The sequence below is a fragment of the Elephas maximus genome, chromosome 2, assembly GCF_024166365.1.
Source record: "Elephas maximus indicus isolate mEleMax1 chromosome 2, mEleMax1 primary haplotype, whole genome shotgun sequence".
NCBI classification, from domain to species: Eukaryota; Metazoa; Chordata; class Mammalia; order Proboscidea; family Elephantidae; genus Elephas; species Elephas maximus.
Genome location: NC_064820.1, coordinates 155,327,869 through 155,341,586, shown reverse-complemented (window position 1 = coordinate 155,341,586; position 13,718 = coordinate 155,327,869). Strand labels below are relative to the sequence as shown.

The window sequence follows — 13,718 nt, the reverse complement described above, 5'->3', positions numbered from 1 at the left end:
GTTAAAGAGCTGGAGATGGAAAACCAAAAGGGAAGAACATGCTTGGCATTTCTCAAGCTGAGAGAACTAAAGAAAAAATTCAAGCCCCGAGTTGCAACAGTGAAGGATTCTATGGGGAAAATATTAAATGGCGCAGGAAGCATCAAAAGAAGATGGAAGGAATACACAGAATCATTATACCAAAAAGAATTAGTCAATGTTCAACCATTTCAAGAGGTGGCATATGATTAGGAACCGATGGTACTGAAGGAAGAAGTCCAAGCTGCTCTGAAGGCATTGGTAAAAAACAAGGCTCCAGGAACTGACAGAATATAAATTGAGAAGTTTCAACAAACGGATGCAGCACGGAGGTGCTCACTCGTCTATGCCAAGAAATATGGAAGACAGCTTCCAGGCCAACTGACTGGAAAAGATCCATATTTATGCCTATTCCCAAGAAAGGTGACCCACCAGAATGTGGAAATTACAAAACAATATCATTAATATCACACGCAAGCAAAATTTTGCTGAAGATCATTCAAAAACAGCTGCAGCAGTATATCGACAGGGAACTGCCAGAAATTCAGGCTGGATTCAGAAGAGGATGTGGAACCAGGGATATCACTGCTGATGTCAGATGGATCCTGGCTGAAAGCAGAGAATACCAGAAGGATGTTTACCTGTGTTTTACTGACTATGCAAAGGCATTCGACTGTGTGGATCATAACAAATTATGGATAACGTTGTGAAGAATGAGAATTCCAGAACACTTAATCGTGCTCATTAGGAACCTTTACATAGATAAAGAGGCACTTGTTCGGACAGCACAGGGGATACTGATTGGTTTAAAGTCAGGAAAGGTATGCGTCAGGGTTGTATTCTTTCACCATACCTATTTAATCCGTATGCTGAGCAAATAATCCGAGAAGCTGGACTATATGAAGAAGAACGGGACATCAGGATTGGAGGAAGACTCATCAACAACCTGCGTTATGCAGATGACACAAACTTGCTTGCTGAAAGTGAAGAGGACTTGAAGCACTTACTAATGAAGATCAAAGACCACAGCCTTCAGTATGGATTGCACCTCAACATAAAGAAAACAAAAATCCTCACAACTGGACCAATAAGCAACATCATGATAAACAGAGAAAAGATTGAAGTTGTCAAGGATTTCATTTTACTTGGATCCACAATCATCAACCATGGAAGCAGCAGTCAAGAAATCGAAAGACACATTGCATTGGGTAAATCTGCTGCCAAAGACCTCTTTAAAGTGTTGAAGAGCAAAGATGTCATCTTGAAGACTAAGGTGCGCCTGACCCAAGCCATGGTGTTTCCGATCACATCATATGGATGTGAAAGTCGGACAATGAATAAAGAAGACCAAAGAAGAACTGACACCTTTGAATTGTGGTGTTGGCGAAGAATATCAAATATACCATGGACTGCCAAAAGAACAAACAAATGTGTCTTAGAAGAAGTACAGCCAGAATGCTCCTTAGAGGCAAGGATGGCAACACTGCAACTTACATACTTTGCATATGTTGTCAGGAGGGATCAGTCCCTGGAAAAGGACATCATGCTTGGCAGAGTACAGGGTCAGCAGAAAAGAGGAAGACCCTCAACGATGTGGATTGACACAGTGGCTACAACAACGAGCTCAAGCATAACAAGGATTGTAAGGACGGCTCAGGACCGGGCAGTGTTTCGTTCTGTTGTGCATAGGGTTGCTATGAGTCAGAACCGACTCGACAGCACCTAACAACAACAACAAGATGCTAATGAGGCAGGACTCAATCTACAAGGTTAGGCTGTATTTTAAATCAATCTCTTTTGGGATATAAAAGAGAGAAGTGAGGATAGAGACGGGGAACTCATATCACCAAGAAAGCAGCATCAGGAGCAGAGTGTGTCCTTTGGACTTGAGGTTCCTGCACAGTGAACCTCCTAGACCAGAGGAAGATTGACGACAAGGACCTTCCCCGAGAACCAAGAGAGAGAGAAAACCTTCCCCTAGAGCTGGCACCCTGAATTTGGACTTCTAGCCTTCTAAACTGTGAGAGAATAAATTTCTCTTTGTTAAAGCCATCCACTTAATGGTATTTCTGTTATAGCAGCACTAGGTAACTAAGATAGCCACTGGATAACTTTCTCTGTTCTTTATTTGTTCTAATATTGCAATGTATCTCATGCAGGAGAAAGAGATCCAGTTCTAAAATGAAATTTTTCTTTTCCTTTGAAGTCTTAATCTTGTAGGTGTCATGGAATAATGTTTAGAAAGAGAACAATTTAAAAAATATGAACCAAGTTAATTTTAAGCTAATTCTAACTTTCAGTCCTCTCAAAAAGCCAACTCATAGGAAAGAATCACTAACAGAGTTCAACCTCAGAGTCCTTGTTACTCAGATTTACAAACTAGTTTTAACTAAGCAATCTGGGCTTCCATCTGATCCTGGTTAATGGAAGGAAGCAGACTGGTATTGTACCTGGACGTAATTACACACCCTCAACATGGTTTGGATGCCATAGGGAAAGCTGACGTTTCCCAAACCAAGCAACCAAAGTTTAAACTATTTAGGCTTTTCATCCTTAAAAGTGGTCTGTTCAATTTGAAAGGCAAATATAAGATCCTTTTCCATTAGATATGTAAAATGTTCGTAAGTAGAGCTCAGGAATTATAACCAGCTTTTATTTTAAGGTAAATATCCAAAAATAACCCTTACAGATGGCAAACAAATTTTGTAAATTGAAATAACAAATGAAAAAGAACCACATTTTCTGTTCCTTGCTCTATGTAACACTCTTCACGAAGCCCTGCAGGGAACTCAAACACTTAAGGAAAAATTCAAGGTTAGACAACTAGCCTTTTTCATACTTGCATGAATATGCCTATAAGATAACCTTGTTTTTGAGAAACTCTGCTGAAATCTGTGAAATGTAATAAGTACTAAAAGGAAAGCTCTGAGTGTTGTGTTAACCACAAAGTCCAATGAAGAAACCATTCTCTTCCATCTTTACTTCTTCTCCAACCCCTTCTCAAAAGAGATACACATGCACGTGAGGGAAAAGACAGAGAGAGAAGAGCTCAAGAGAGAAACAGACTGTGTATATGTGCATGGGGAGGGGCAGGGATGATAATGGAAAATATTAGAAGACTAAACCCACCTCCCTCTACCCACCCACTTCAATTCAGTGAATGGCAGGTCCATGTGTCAACTTCACTATCAACAGCTGTGATTCATGTCAATGAATCAGGGCCCAGCAACAAGCAAAAACTGAACCAAGGGACACAGACCAATTGAAATGTCAATTAAATGCACAAAAATTTGATAAAGAATCCTACTATAATATTAGCTGTAAAACATAGAATAATAAACAGCTCTTCTCCCCCCACCAAAAGCCAAAATTAAGCAAATGCTATTTGGCTAGAATCTGAAACTGCAACCGCATACTGAGTTAATTCATCTTTGTGTGTGTGTGCATGTGTGTGTGCACGCACGCAAGCACACGTGCATACGTGGATGAGTATAAAGCATCAAGAGTTCTCTGGGGAAATGTGGCTACAACTATCTAAATAATTCAGTCGACTCTCAGTGATCTAAATGTCAAACAGCCTTGATATTCTTGGGCAAATAATCCACTATCCTCTCTTGGATCACTTCTGGCACAGATACTAGAATATAAAGTAATGCTTCTTTTTATTCTACATGTATTGTCATTTTTAAAGTCTGATTTTGTTATTAAACCATTAGTTCCATGCAAAGGCACTCTCCTCTAAAAGATTAGACTGGTGAGTAGGGGAATGAAAACTCCATGATCAAAAAGGAAAAACTGACAGGCTGTTCCTTCGGGTCAGCAACTTTGACAGCTTTTGTCTTAATATACATCAGTCTATCAATCTTCATCATGACTTCCAGAAAAGTAGCTGCTATTGATCTATTATCTACCCCAGAATACTTTATATTAGCTTCAAGTCATACTTATGTTTCAATCCAGAGTTGAGGTTGTTACTAGAAAAGGATATATAACCCGGAGGAAATGAAGGCTTGTAATATCCTGTCTCTGGCCTTCATCAGATTGTCCACAGGAACTGGACACATTTCCATTTCTGTGCATTTAGATCTACGTGAGCCCAGTCCACAATGATTCGTTATTAATACACAGGTCTTTAAAAATAAAATGATTTATTATGTTTACTTAGGAAATTTGTTTGTTATAACTGCATTAGCTTAATTTACAGCCCTTCTAATTACAATTAAATCTGTTCATTTAAGGAATGAATAAGAAAATGAGGGAAAACAAGGAACACCAAAATCTGAGGAAAATGAGGAAGGCCTTATAGTCTTCATTACAACACAGATTAAAACAGGAAAATAGAAACAATGTACTTGATTAAAAATTATTCCTACTGAAAACCATAATGATTAATAGCTTTAATTACTGTCATTCCATTCCAAAACACCAAAGTATTTTCAATTCATTAGCATTAGGATTCATGAATGCAAGGGAAAAAAATTACAAAATCAAAGCCATTTGTTCATGCACTGAATTCAAGATCATCAAAGGTAGTTTCCACTAACGATGATTTTTGTAAGGTTCCTAAAAATGGATAGGAGAAACAAAGTTTCGAGTCTGACCTGAGTTGGTGACAGCCATTTGCCACTAAGTGTGAATGAAGGTGGGGAGGAGGATGGATAATCTGCTGGCAGTTCAAAGTTCAGCACAAGTGGAGGCAGAAAGCAAATGGTATATTCAAAGCCACTATTCTGGAGACACTCATTTGAATTGCCTGAACCAAAAACAAAGATTAGACAGGATCAGTTGGTCAGCACTTGAGTGTCCACTACTATTAAGCAGTGCTCAAGAAAAACAAAGCTACAGTTGAAAGGATAAAAATTCTCCCCAAGGCACTCTCTATTCCTTAATTTTAACTTTGCAGTCATCACCTTAAAAAAGAAAAATCTTGTAACCCCTTGAAAAATCAACTAAGCACCATGAAGTGTATAATGACGATACACAGCTTATTCTTACATACTTCTGAGTACAATTCCTAATACTAATGTTGTTGTTTTATAGTAGACCATTAAAGACACATCCAGAGAAAAGGATGTTTACTTTGTCAAACAATCATGACCTACTTAGATCAGCATGTGCCAACCACGCATGAGAAAATTTATGCCAACACAATGATCTCAGATTTGAGGGCATGATACAACACACAACGCTCTTACAAAGTTTTGCTTAAATTATCACATTTACATTCTTTACTCAATGGCTTTAGAGTAAGAACATTTTGAGAAAACGTGTATCAAGGCCTTCTGTGAATGTGTGTATCAAAGGCAGCGGTTTTGTTTTTTTCTGAAGCAGAGGTCACAGAGTAAAACATGTGTCACATGTGAACAGCAGCTGAAGTGATTCTGGAAACCAAATAGGAAAACCACCACCATGGTACTTAAAAGTTTTCCAAGTGTTTTCACATACATTTCATCTACTCTTTGATTATCCCTATTTGACAGCCAGTGACTCATGGCTGATAAATTCCTAGTTAGGGGAAGATTATAATGTAAGGAAAAAGCAGGATAATACCCTAATTCAGGGGTCAAAAAGTGATTTCAAGGATTAAGTTCCAATTTTCAACTAAGACAGAAATATGCATTACATCTGTAATACTATCAGCTATTGCTAATGTCTATAAACACAAGATGATGAATAGTTTAGGGTATACCCTAAGAAATAGAGAATAATCTTTATTTAGGGGGGAAAAAATCTGTTCAAGAAAGTATCATGACTAACCGTTCACAAATATCTTGAAATTTTGTGGCAAATCCAAATAGATCCTGGTTTCTCCGCCTTGCACAGACTCTGCTTTTCTAAATTCATCTCCATCATAAATACTCGCCAAGGCCAGCAATTCATCCTCCTGAGCTTCTCGGTCCTCTGACGACATTTAATTTTCTGAGGAACTGAAGACAATCATTCAAATCAGTTGAGATTAGAAGAGGTACAGGGTTGGGAAAACTTCAGTGGCACTTAAAAAAAAAAGTTCCTCACAAATAACTGCAAAGGATTAATTAATGTACTCACTTTTTTACTCAACTAAAAGTGACAGGCATATTATCTAGCAACCCACTAGCCCTCAAAAAAAAAAAAAAATAGCATGGCTTTTATCAAAAAATACGTTTGTGGTAGTTCTAATTGTTAGCTTTGATCAATTAGGTATTTTATGACTGATTTAGGGGGAAAAAAAGCAATTATTTTAAATTATTTTTGAAAAAGGACAAATCACAAACTACTTTGATTTCTCCACAGAACCTGGCAAAGTACCTTCTTCACAATTGGGGTCATTGATACACTTCTTAAAAATAAATGAATGTTTTAAATTCACAGACATCTCTACAACAGGGTTTCTCAATCTCTGCACTATTGACATTTTGGGCCAAATAATTCTTTGTTGTAGGGGACTGTCCTGCACATTGTAGGATGTTTAGCAGCATCCCTGGCCCCTCTACCCACTAGATGTTAATAGCACCTGCCCTCAGTTGTGGCAATCAAAAATGTCTCCACACATTGCCAAATGTCCCTTGGGAAGCAAAATTGCCCCTGGTTGAGAACACTTTGTTCTAGGGGATGTTTCAGGAACAGATACTACATAAGATAGCTAGATAACTGAGCACGCAGCAAAATAACATTAATTTTTTAACACAATCCCAGATTTTGTCAAATCTAAGAAACCTTTCATTTTCAGATTTACCAATATTTCAGATAACACTAAGAATGAAAATATACTAAAACAGAAGTGCAAATCAACATTTTTTTTTAATTGCAGTGACTGTACGATGCAGCACAATTTTAGAGAATAAATATGAAAAAACATGCAATGAGAATCTATGAAAACCACTTTAATAAAAAAAAATTACCATTGTCAATTAAAATACTGGACTATGATTACATTTGCAAATATGCTCTCAACTAAAATTTAAAAAATTGGTGTGTACAAAACTGGAAAGTTAGGACATGGTTTTTCACATTATAAGAATTCATGCAAATCCTATTTATTCTCCAGTCAGTGGAGCTGAAACTGCTGAAGTTGGATAAGAGATGGAGATGTGGGACTCATACTACGCAGATCTGCCATCTCAGAAAAGAAATACAGAAGAGGTATTAGGACTTTCTCCAAATTTAAGTTCTGAATTCCAAATATCACCATTTAAGTGGAACACATTCCAACACACACTCAATTCTAATCTATAGCTGCATACTACTCTCCTAAAACAGCTTAACTAAGCACAGCCATGTGGTTAAATGGGCATCTGTATGCCCCCAGCAATGACAGAGGCCTTCTTATCCAACTGCCCTCGGCCATGGGAGATGCGTAGGAGAACACTAAGGTTATATGAGAGGACAGGGCACCATGCCCCATGACAAACATCTTCTTAGGGAGGTGGTCCACAGATAGGTTATAGAGAGTCCTATGAACGCCCCGGAATCCCTGGTGGCGTAGTGTGGTTAAGAGCTACAGTTGCTAACCAAAAGGTTGGCAGTTTGAATTCAACAGGTGGTCCCTGGAAACTCTATGGGACAGTTCTACTCTGACCTGAAATTATATGCAAAAGTGTTGTATGAGATCATAATTTTAAAAGCAGACTCTCAGACGTGTGACTCCCAAATAAGATAATGAGATTCAGAATCAATTTACATTTACTGAATACCTACTATGTACTGTATTAGGTCCTCTCATGTTATTTAATCTTAAAAACAATTTTACCACGTAATAGTACATGATGATAATGTGATTAAGCTTTTTGTTTCTTCCTATTAAAACATTTACAAATGGAATGAGAGATGAATTTATAAAGTTTTTTGGTTTTACGTTAGTGTTCTCCGTTTGCATCCAGTATTCTCGATTTGCACCTCTATTTGCACACAAAATCTCCTGAAGAGCATCTTTTAAAAATCTCAATACTGACAATTCACTCAACTGACATAATATAGTTCATAAAGTTTATGTTCCACATCCTAGTTCAGTGAGTAGTGTCTGCAGTCTTGGAAGTTTATGAGCAAACATCTAAGATACAACTGTTGGTCTCTATTTATCTTGAGCAAAAGAGAAAGAAAGAAACCCAAGAATCAGAGAAGGAAACGGACTGCAGGAATAACTGTCTCCATGAATCACAGCCTTGAAACCAGGGGAGCTGGATGGTGCTGGCTACCACTACTGATTGTTCTGATGAGGGTTCAAATAGATGGATCCTGATAGAAAGAGAAAAATGCAGAACAGAATTTCAAATTATCAAAAGAATCCAGACTTACTGAACCCACTGAGGCTGGAAGAATCCCTGAGACTGCTGCCCTGAGATACTCTTTAAACCTTGAACCAAAACTCTTCCCTGAAGTTACCATTTAACTAAATAGCAGATCAGCTCAAAAAGTAAAGAAATGTCATGTTTGAATAGTGCACTTTTTAAAAAAGTTATCTGTACGAGACCAAATGGACAACAGTTACACTAAAGCATAGATCAGAAGGTTGGGGGACAGTGAGACTAGGGTAATGGGAAGGGAACATCTAGAATGGAAATAATGAGAACAATGACACAATGTAAAGAATGTAACCAATGTCACTGAACAGTTTGTGAGGACATTGTTGAATGGGAGCCTGTTTTTGTTGTATATTTTCAGCAAAAGTAAAATAGAACATTAAAAAATCCTAAAACTCAGGTCTCTTCCCAGACCAATCAAATCAGAATCTGTGGAGTTGGCCTTAGGCATCAATAGTTTTCCAAGCTCTCCAGGTGATTCCTATATGCAGCCAGGGTTGAAAATTTCTGCTCCAAGCAGTGTTTCCCTTCAAATCCTCATGACCAACCCCCACCAAGTACCAATCCCTTAATTCAGGAGGATGATTTGCATTTCCTTTTACCTGATTGCATCCACCTAGCTTTCAAGGCCCACCTCCAAAGCCCTTCTTCTACATACCATTTTCCAGCTGGAAGTGGAATATTCGAAGTATGAATCAAGAAAAATTGGAAGTTATCACAAATTAAATGGAACACTTAAAGATCGATATGTAGGCATTGATGAGTTGAAATAGATGGTATTAGCCATTTTTAATCAATCATACGGTCAGCTATGCCGGGAATGACAAACTGAAGAGGAATGGTGTCGCATTCATTGTTAAAAAAAGTGCATGTCAAGATCTATTCTGAAGTACAATGCTGTCAGTGACAGGATAATATCCATATGCCTACAAGAAAGACCAGTTAATACAACTATTATTCAAATTCATACACCAACCACTAATGCCAAAGATGAAGGAATTGAAGATTTTTACCAACTTCTGTAGTCTGAAATTGATCAAACATGCAATCAAGATGCACTGATAATTACTGGCGACTGGAACGAGAAAGTTGGAAAAAAAGAAGGATCAGTAGTTGGAAAATAGGGCCTTGGTGACAGAACCATGTTGGAGATCACATGACAGAATTTTGCAAGACCAGCGGCCTACTCCTTGCAAGTACCTTTTCTCAACAACATAAACTGCAACTGTGCACACAGACCTCACCAGATGGAATACACAGGAATCAAATCGACTACATCTGTGGAAAGAGACGATGGAGAAGTTCTATATCATCAGTTAGAACAAGGCCAGGGGTCAACTGTGGAGCAGACTATCAATTGCTCATATGCAAGTTCAAGTAGAAGCTGAAGAAAATTAAAACAAATCTACAAGAGCCAAAGTGTGACCTTGAGTATATCCCACCTGAATTTATAGAGACCATCTCAGGAACAGATGTGACGCAAAGAACACTAATGATCAAAAACCAGATGAGTTATGGGATAACATCAAGGATATTATACATGAAGAAAACAAAAGGTCATTAAAAAGACAAGAAAGAAAGAAAAGACCAAAAGGGAAGTCAGAAGAGACTCTGAAACTCGAACGTACACTAGCTAAAGCAAAAGGAAGAGAAGACGAAGTAAAAAAGCTGACCAGAAGATTTCAAAGGGTGGCTCAAGAAGACAAAGTAAAGTATAATGAAATGTGCAAAGACCTGGAGTTAGAAAACCAAAAGGGAAGAACAAGCTCGGCATTTCTCAAGCTGAAAGAACTGAAGGAAAAACTTCATGCTTCAAGTTGCAATAATGAAGCACTCTGTGGGCAAAATACTGAACAACACAGGAAACACTGTAAGTAGATGGTAATAATACACAGTCACTATACCAAAAAGAATCAGTTGACGTTCAACTATTTCCGGAGGTAGCATATGATCAAGAACTGACGATATTGAAGGAAGAAGTCCAAGCTGCAGTAAAGGCACTGGCGAAAAACAAATTTCCAGGAATTGAAGGAACACCAATTGAGATGTTTCAACAAATGGATGCAACCCTGGAAGTGCTCACTCGTCTATGACAAGAAATTTGGAAGACAGCTATCTAGCCAACTGACTGGAAGAGATTCATATATGTGCCCATTCCAAATAAAGGTGGTCCAAAAATGCAGAAATTATCAAACAATATCATTAATATCACACCCAAGTTCAATTTTGCTGAAGACAATTTAAAAAACTGTTGCAGTAGTACATCAACAGGGAACTGCCAGATACTCAAGCTGGGTTCAGAAGAGGATGTGAAATGATGAATATCATTGCTGAAAGATGTTTACCTGTGTTTTATTGACTATGCAAAGGCATTAGACTGTGTGGATCATAACAAATTATGGATAACATTGCAAAGAATGGGAATTCCAGAACACTTAATTGTGCTCATGCAGGACCTGTATATAGGCCAAGAGGCAGACATTCGAGCAGAACAAGGGGACACTGGGTAGTTTAAAATCAGGAAAGGTGTGTGTCAGGCTTGTATCCGTCCACCATACTTATTCAATCTGTATGCTGAGCAAATAATCCGAGAAACTGGACTATATGAAGAAGAATGCAGCATCAGTACTGGATTAAGACTCATTAACAACCTATGATATGCAGATGACACAACCTTGCTTGCTGAAAGTGAAGAGGACTTGAAGCACTTACTGATGAAGGTCAAAGACTACAGCCTTCAGTATGGATTACACCTCAACATAAAGAACAAAAATCCTCATAACTAGACCAATAAATAACATTATGATAAACTGAGAAAAGACTGAAGTTGTCAAGGATTTCATTTTGCTTGGATCCATAATCAACGCCCATGGAAGCAGCAGTCAAAAAATCAAATGACATATTTCTTTGGGCAACTCCGCTGCAAAAGACCTCTTTAAAGTGTTAAAAAGCAAAGATGTCACCTTGAGGACTAAAGTGTATCTGACCCAACCCCTAGTATTTTCAGTTGCCTCCTACGCATGCAAAAGCTGGACAATGAATAAGGAAGACTGAAGAAGAAATGATGCATTTGAATTATCGTGCTGGCTAAGAATATTGAATATACTATGGACTGCCAGAAGAACAAATAAATCTGTCTTGAAAGAAGTACAGCCCTGATGCTCCTTAGAAGGGAGAACAGTGAGATTTCATCTAGTGTACTATGGACATGTTATCAGAAGGGATCAGTCCCTGGAGAAGGACATCATGCTTGGTAAAGTAGAGGGTCAGCAAAAAAGAGGAAGACCCTCAACAAGATGGACTGACACAGTAGCCGCAACAATGGGCTCAAACATAGCAACGACTGTATGGATGGCACAGGACAAAGTAGTTTCATTCTGTTGTACATAGGGTTGCTATGAGTCAGAACCACCTTGATGGCACCTAACAACAACCATGTCTTTCTTAAAAATCCAGCCAAACTTTTTTACTGTAACTTTCCTATGACACTGTCACATCCCACCTAGCATTAGTTTGTGAACTTGCATTTCCTCTCTGCTCTTTAAAGGCAATGACCAAATCTTTTGCATCTGTGTATTGTTCTCAACAACCAGTATTGTTCTGCATTAAAAACCCAGTGCAGTAGAGTCGATTCTGGCTCATGGCGACCCTACAGGACAGAGTAGAACTGCCCCATAGAGTTTCCAGGGAGCGCCTGGCGGATTCAAACTGCCGACCCTTGGGTTAGCAGCCATAGCACTTAACCACTAGAAAAAATTATAACTGAGTTAAGAGTGAAATGCTATGTGCTGGAATGGGGGACCAGAAGCACAGAGCTCAGTCACTGCTCTGCCACATCCCACTAGAAGCAAGGAGTATGCTCAGTGGTCACAATTACAGTAAGAAGGAAAACACTTACTGAGCTCTTACCCTGTGTCAGGCACCGTGCTAAGCCTCTTAAATGCATTAACTCATGTTACCCTCCTACAACCACACAAAGCAAGTCTTATTACTATCTCCATTACACAGATGAGAAAAATGACAGTTGAGGTCTCTTTCTGGTCCAAGGTCACACAGTTAATATATAACTAAATCTGAATTCGAACCACTCAGTTTCTTCATCTGTAAACCAGAAACGAGAATAAATCCAGGCATCTCCAGTCAAGAGATAATTCAAATTTAATATTCATTTTAGCAAACTGGAAACCGCTACGCCAGTGAAGGAAGTCCCTTCCCCGCCCTCCCTCCAGCCTGGGAAAATCCTACTTATTCTTCCAGGTCACAGCTGCGGACTGCAGCTCTGGGGTCAGCGCTCGCCTCCCGGCGTGCTGTCCTCGTTTGCGTGGCTCACTCACCAGGCGGGGCGGGCCCGACCTCGCTATCAGCCCCAGCGCTCGGCTCACAGAGGGCGCTGTGCGGGGTGGGGGAGAGGTGTGGGCTGGCCTGGGGCGCCCCGAAGAAGCAGGACCTGGACCTTCCCCCTCCTTCTGTGAGCACCGCGGAAGCTCTTAGCCGGGCCGGGCTGGAGGCACCTGCCCCGGGTTGGGGGACTGAGGCCCGCTGAGCAACCCAGGCCCGGCCGCCATGCCCAGCCTCGCGCGCCCGGAGCACGATCCTCAGCGTACCTTCCGGTCTCCCCGACGCGCAAGGCCCAAGAGTTCCGCCCCTACCCTTGCCCCGGGCCCCCTCACCGCGACTCGCCTGCACAGCCTAGCGACGTTGGCCTCATCCAGCGCGCCGCCTCTTCGGTCCTCAGAGCTGTCACCTGAGCCAGGCGGGGCGGAGTAGGGCGGCAGGCGGGGCGGAGTAGGGCGGCAGCCGGCGTGGGGAGGGATCCACGCAGCCGCCGTGACCGCCCCAGTCCCTCGGGTGCCCTCCGCTGGCTGGAGGCGGTGCTGCAGGCGCGACCGCCCTCACCCTCACCCTCACCACTACCGCGAGCTGGGGATTTAAGTATGCCTCTGGAGAAAAAACAAAAACCGTTGCCGTCGAGTAGATTCCGACTCATAGCGACCCCATACGACAGGGTAGAACTGCCCCATGGAGCTTCCAAGGAGCGCCTGGTGGATTTGAACTGGTGACCTTCTGGTTAGCAGCTGTTGCACTTAACCACTACGCCAATGCCTCTGGAGTTGATAAAAATGCAGGCTCTGGGGCGCTGCCCTCAGGAAGCTTCTTTCAGTAGATTTGGGATGGGGCCTGGGAATTCGAGATTTTACCAATTTAAAGATGATCATGGAGCCCTGGTGGCACTGTGATTAAGAGCTCCATTGCTAACCAAAAGGTTAGCGGTTCAAATCCACCAGCCACTCCTTGGAAGCACTATGGGGCGGTTCTACTCTGTCCTATAGGGTCGCTGTGAGTCAGAATCGACTGGCAACAGGTTTGGTTATTTTTTGAAAGATGACCGCAGTCCCTAGGTGGCGCAAACGATTTGCCCTC

General features: G+C 40.6%; 1 protein-coding gene across 5 annotated transcripts in view; it reads right to left on the bottom strand.

The window, feature by feature from the left end:
- RNF14 (ring finger protein 14) overlaps positions 1–13,101 on the bottom strand; it is a 31,078-nt gene extending 17,977 nt beyond the window's left edge. Inside the window, exons 1-3 of one of the 5 annotated variants that reach the window (XM_049873937.1) lie at positions 12,968–13,101; positions 5,776–5,945; positions 4,620–4,771 (exon numbers count right to left, since the gene is read on the bottom strand). In XM_049873937.1, the coding sequence (XP_049729894.1) occupies positions 4,620–4,771; positions 5,776–5,929 (306 nt within the window). In that variant the 5' untranslated portion in view covers positions 5,930–5,945; positions 12,968–13,101. Of the gene's footprint in view, positions 1–4,619; positions 4,772–5,775; positions 5,946–12,542; positions 12,581–12,631; positions 12,934–12,967 lie in introns of those variants that run through there. The other 4 variants (XM_049873938.1, XM_049873936.1, XM_049873939.1 and 1 more) reach the window with 4 other exon arrangements.
- Between the last annotated feature and the right edge of the window lie 617 nt (positions 13,102–13,718).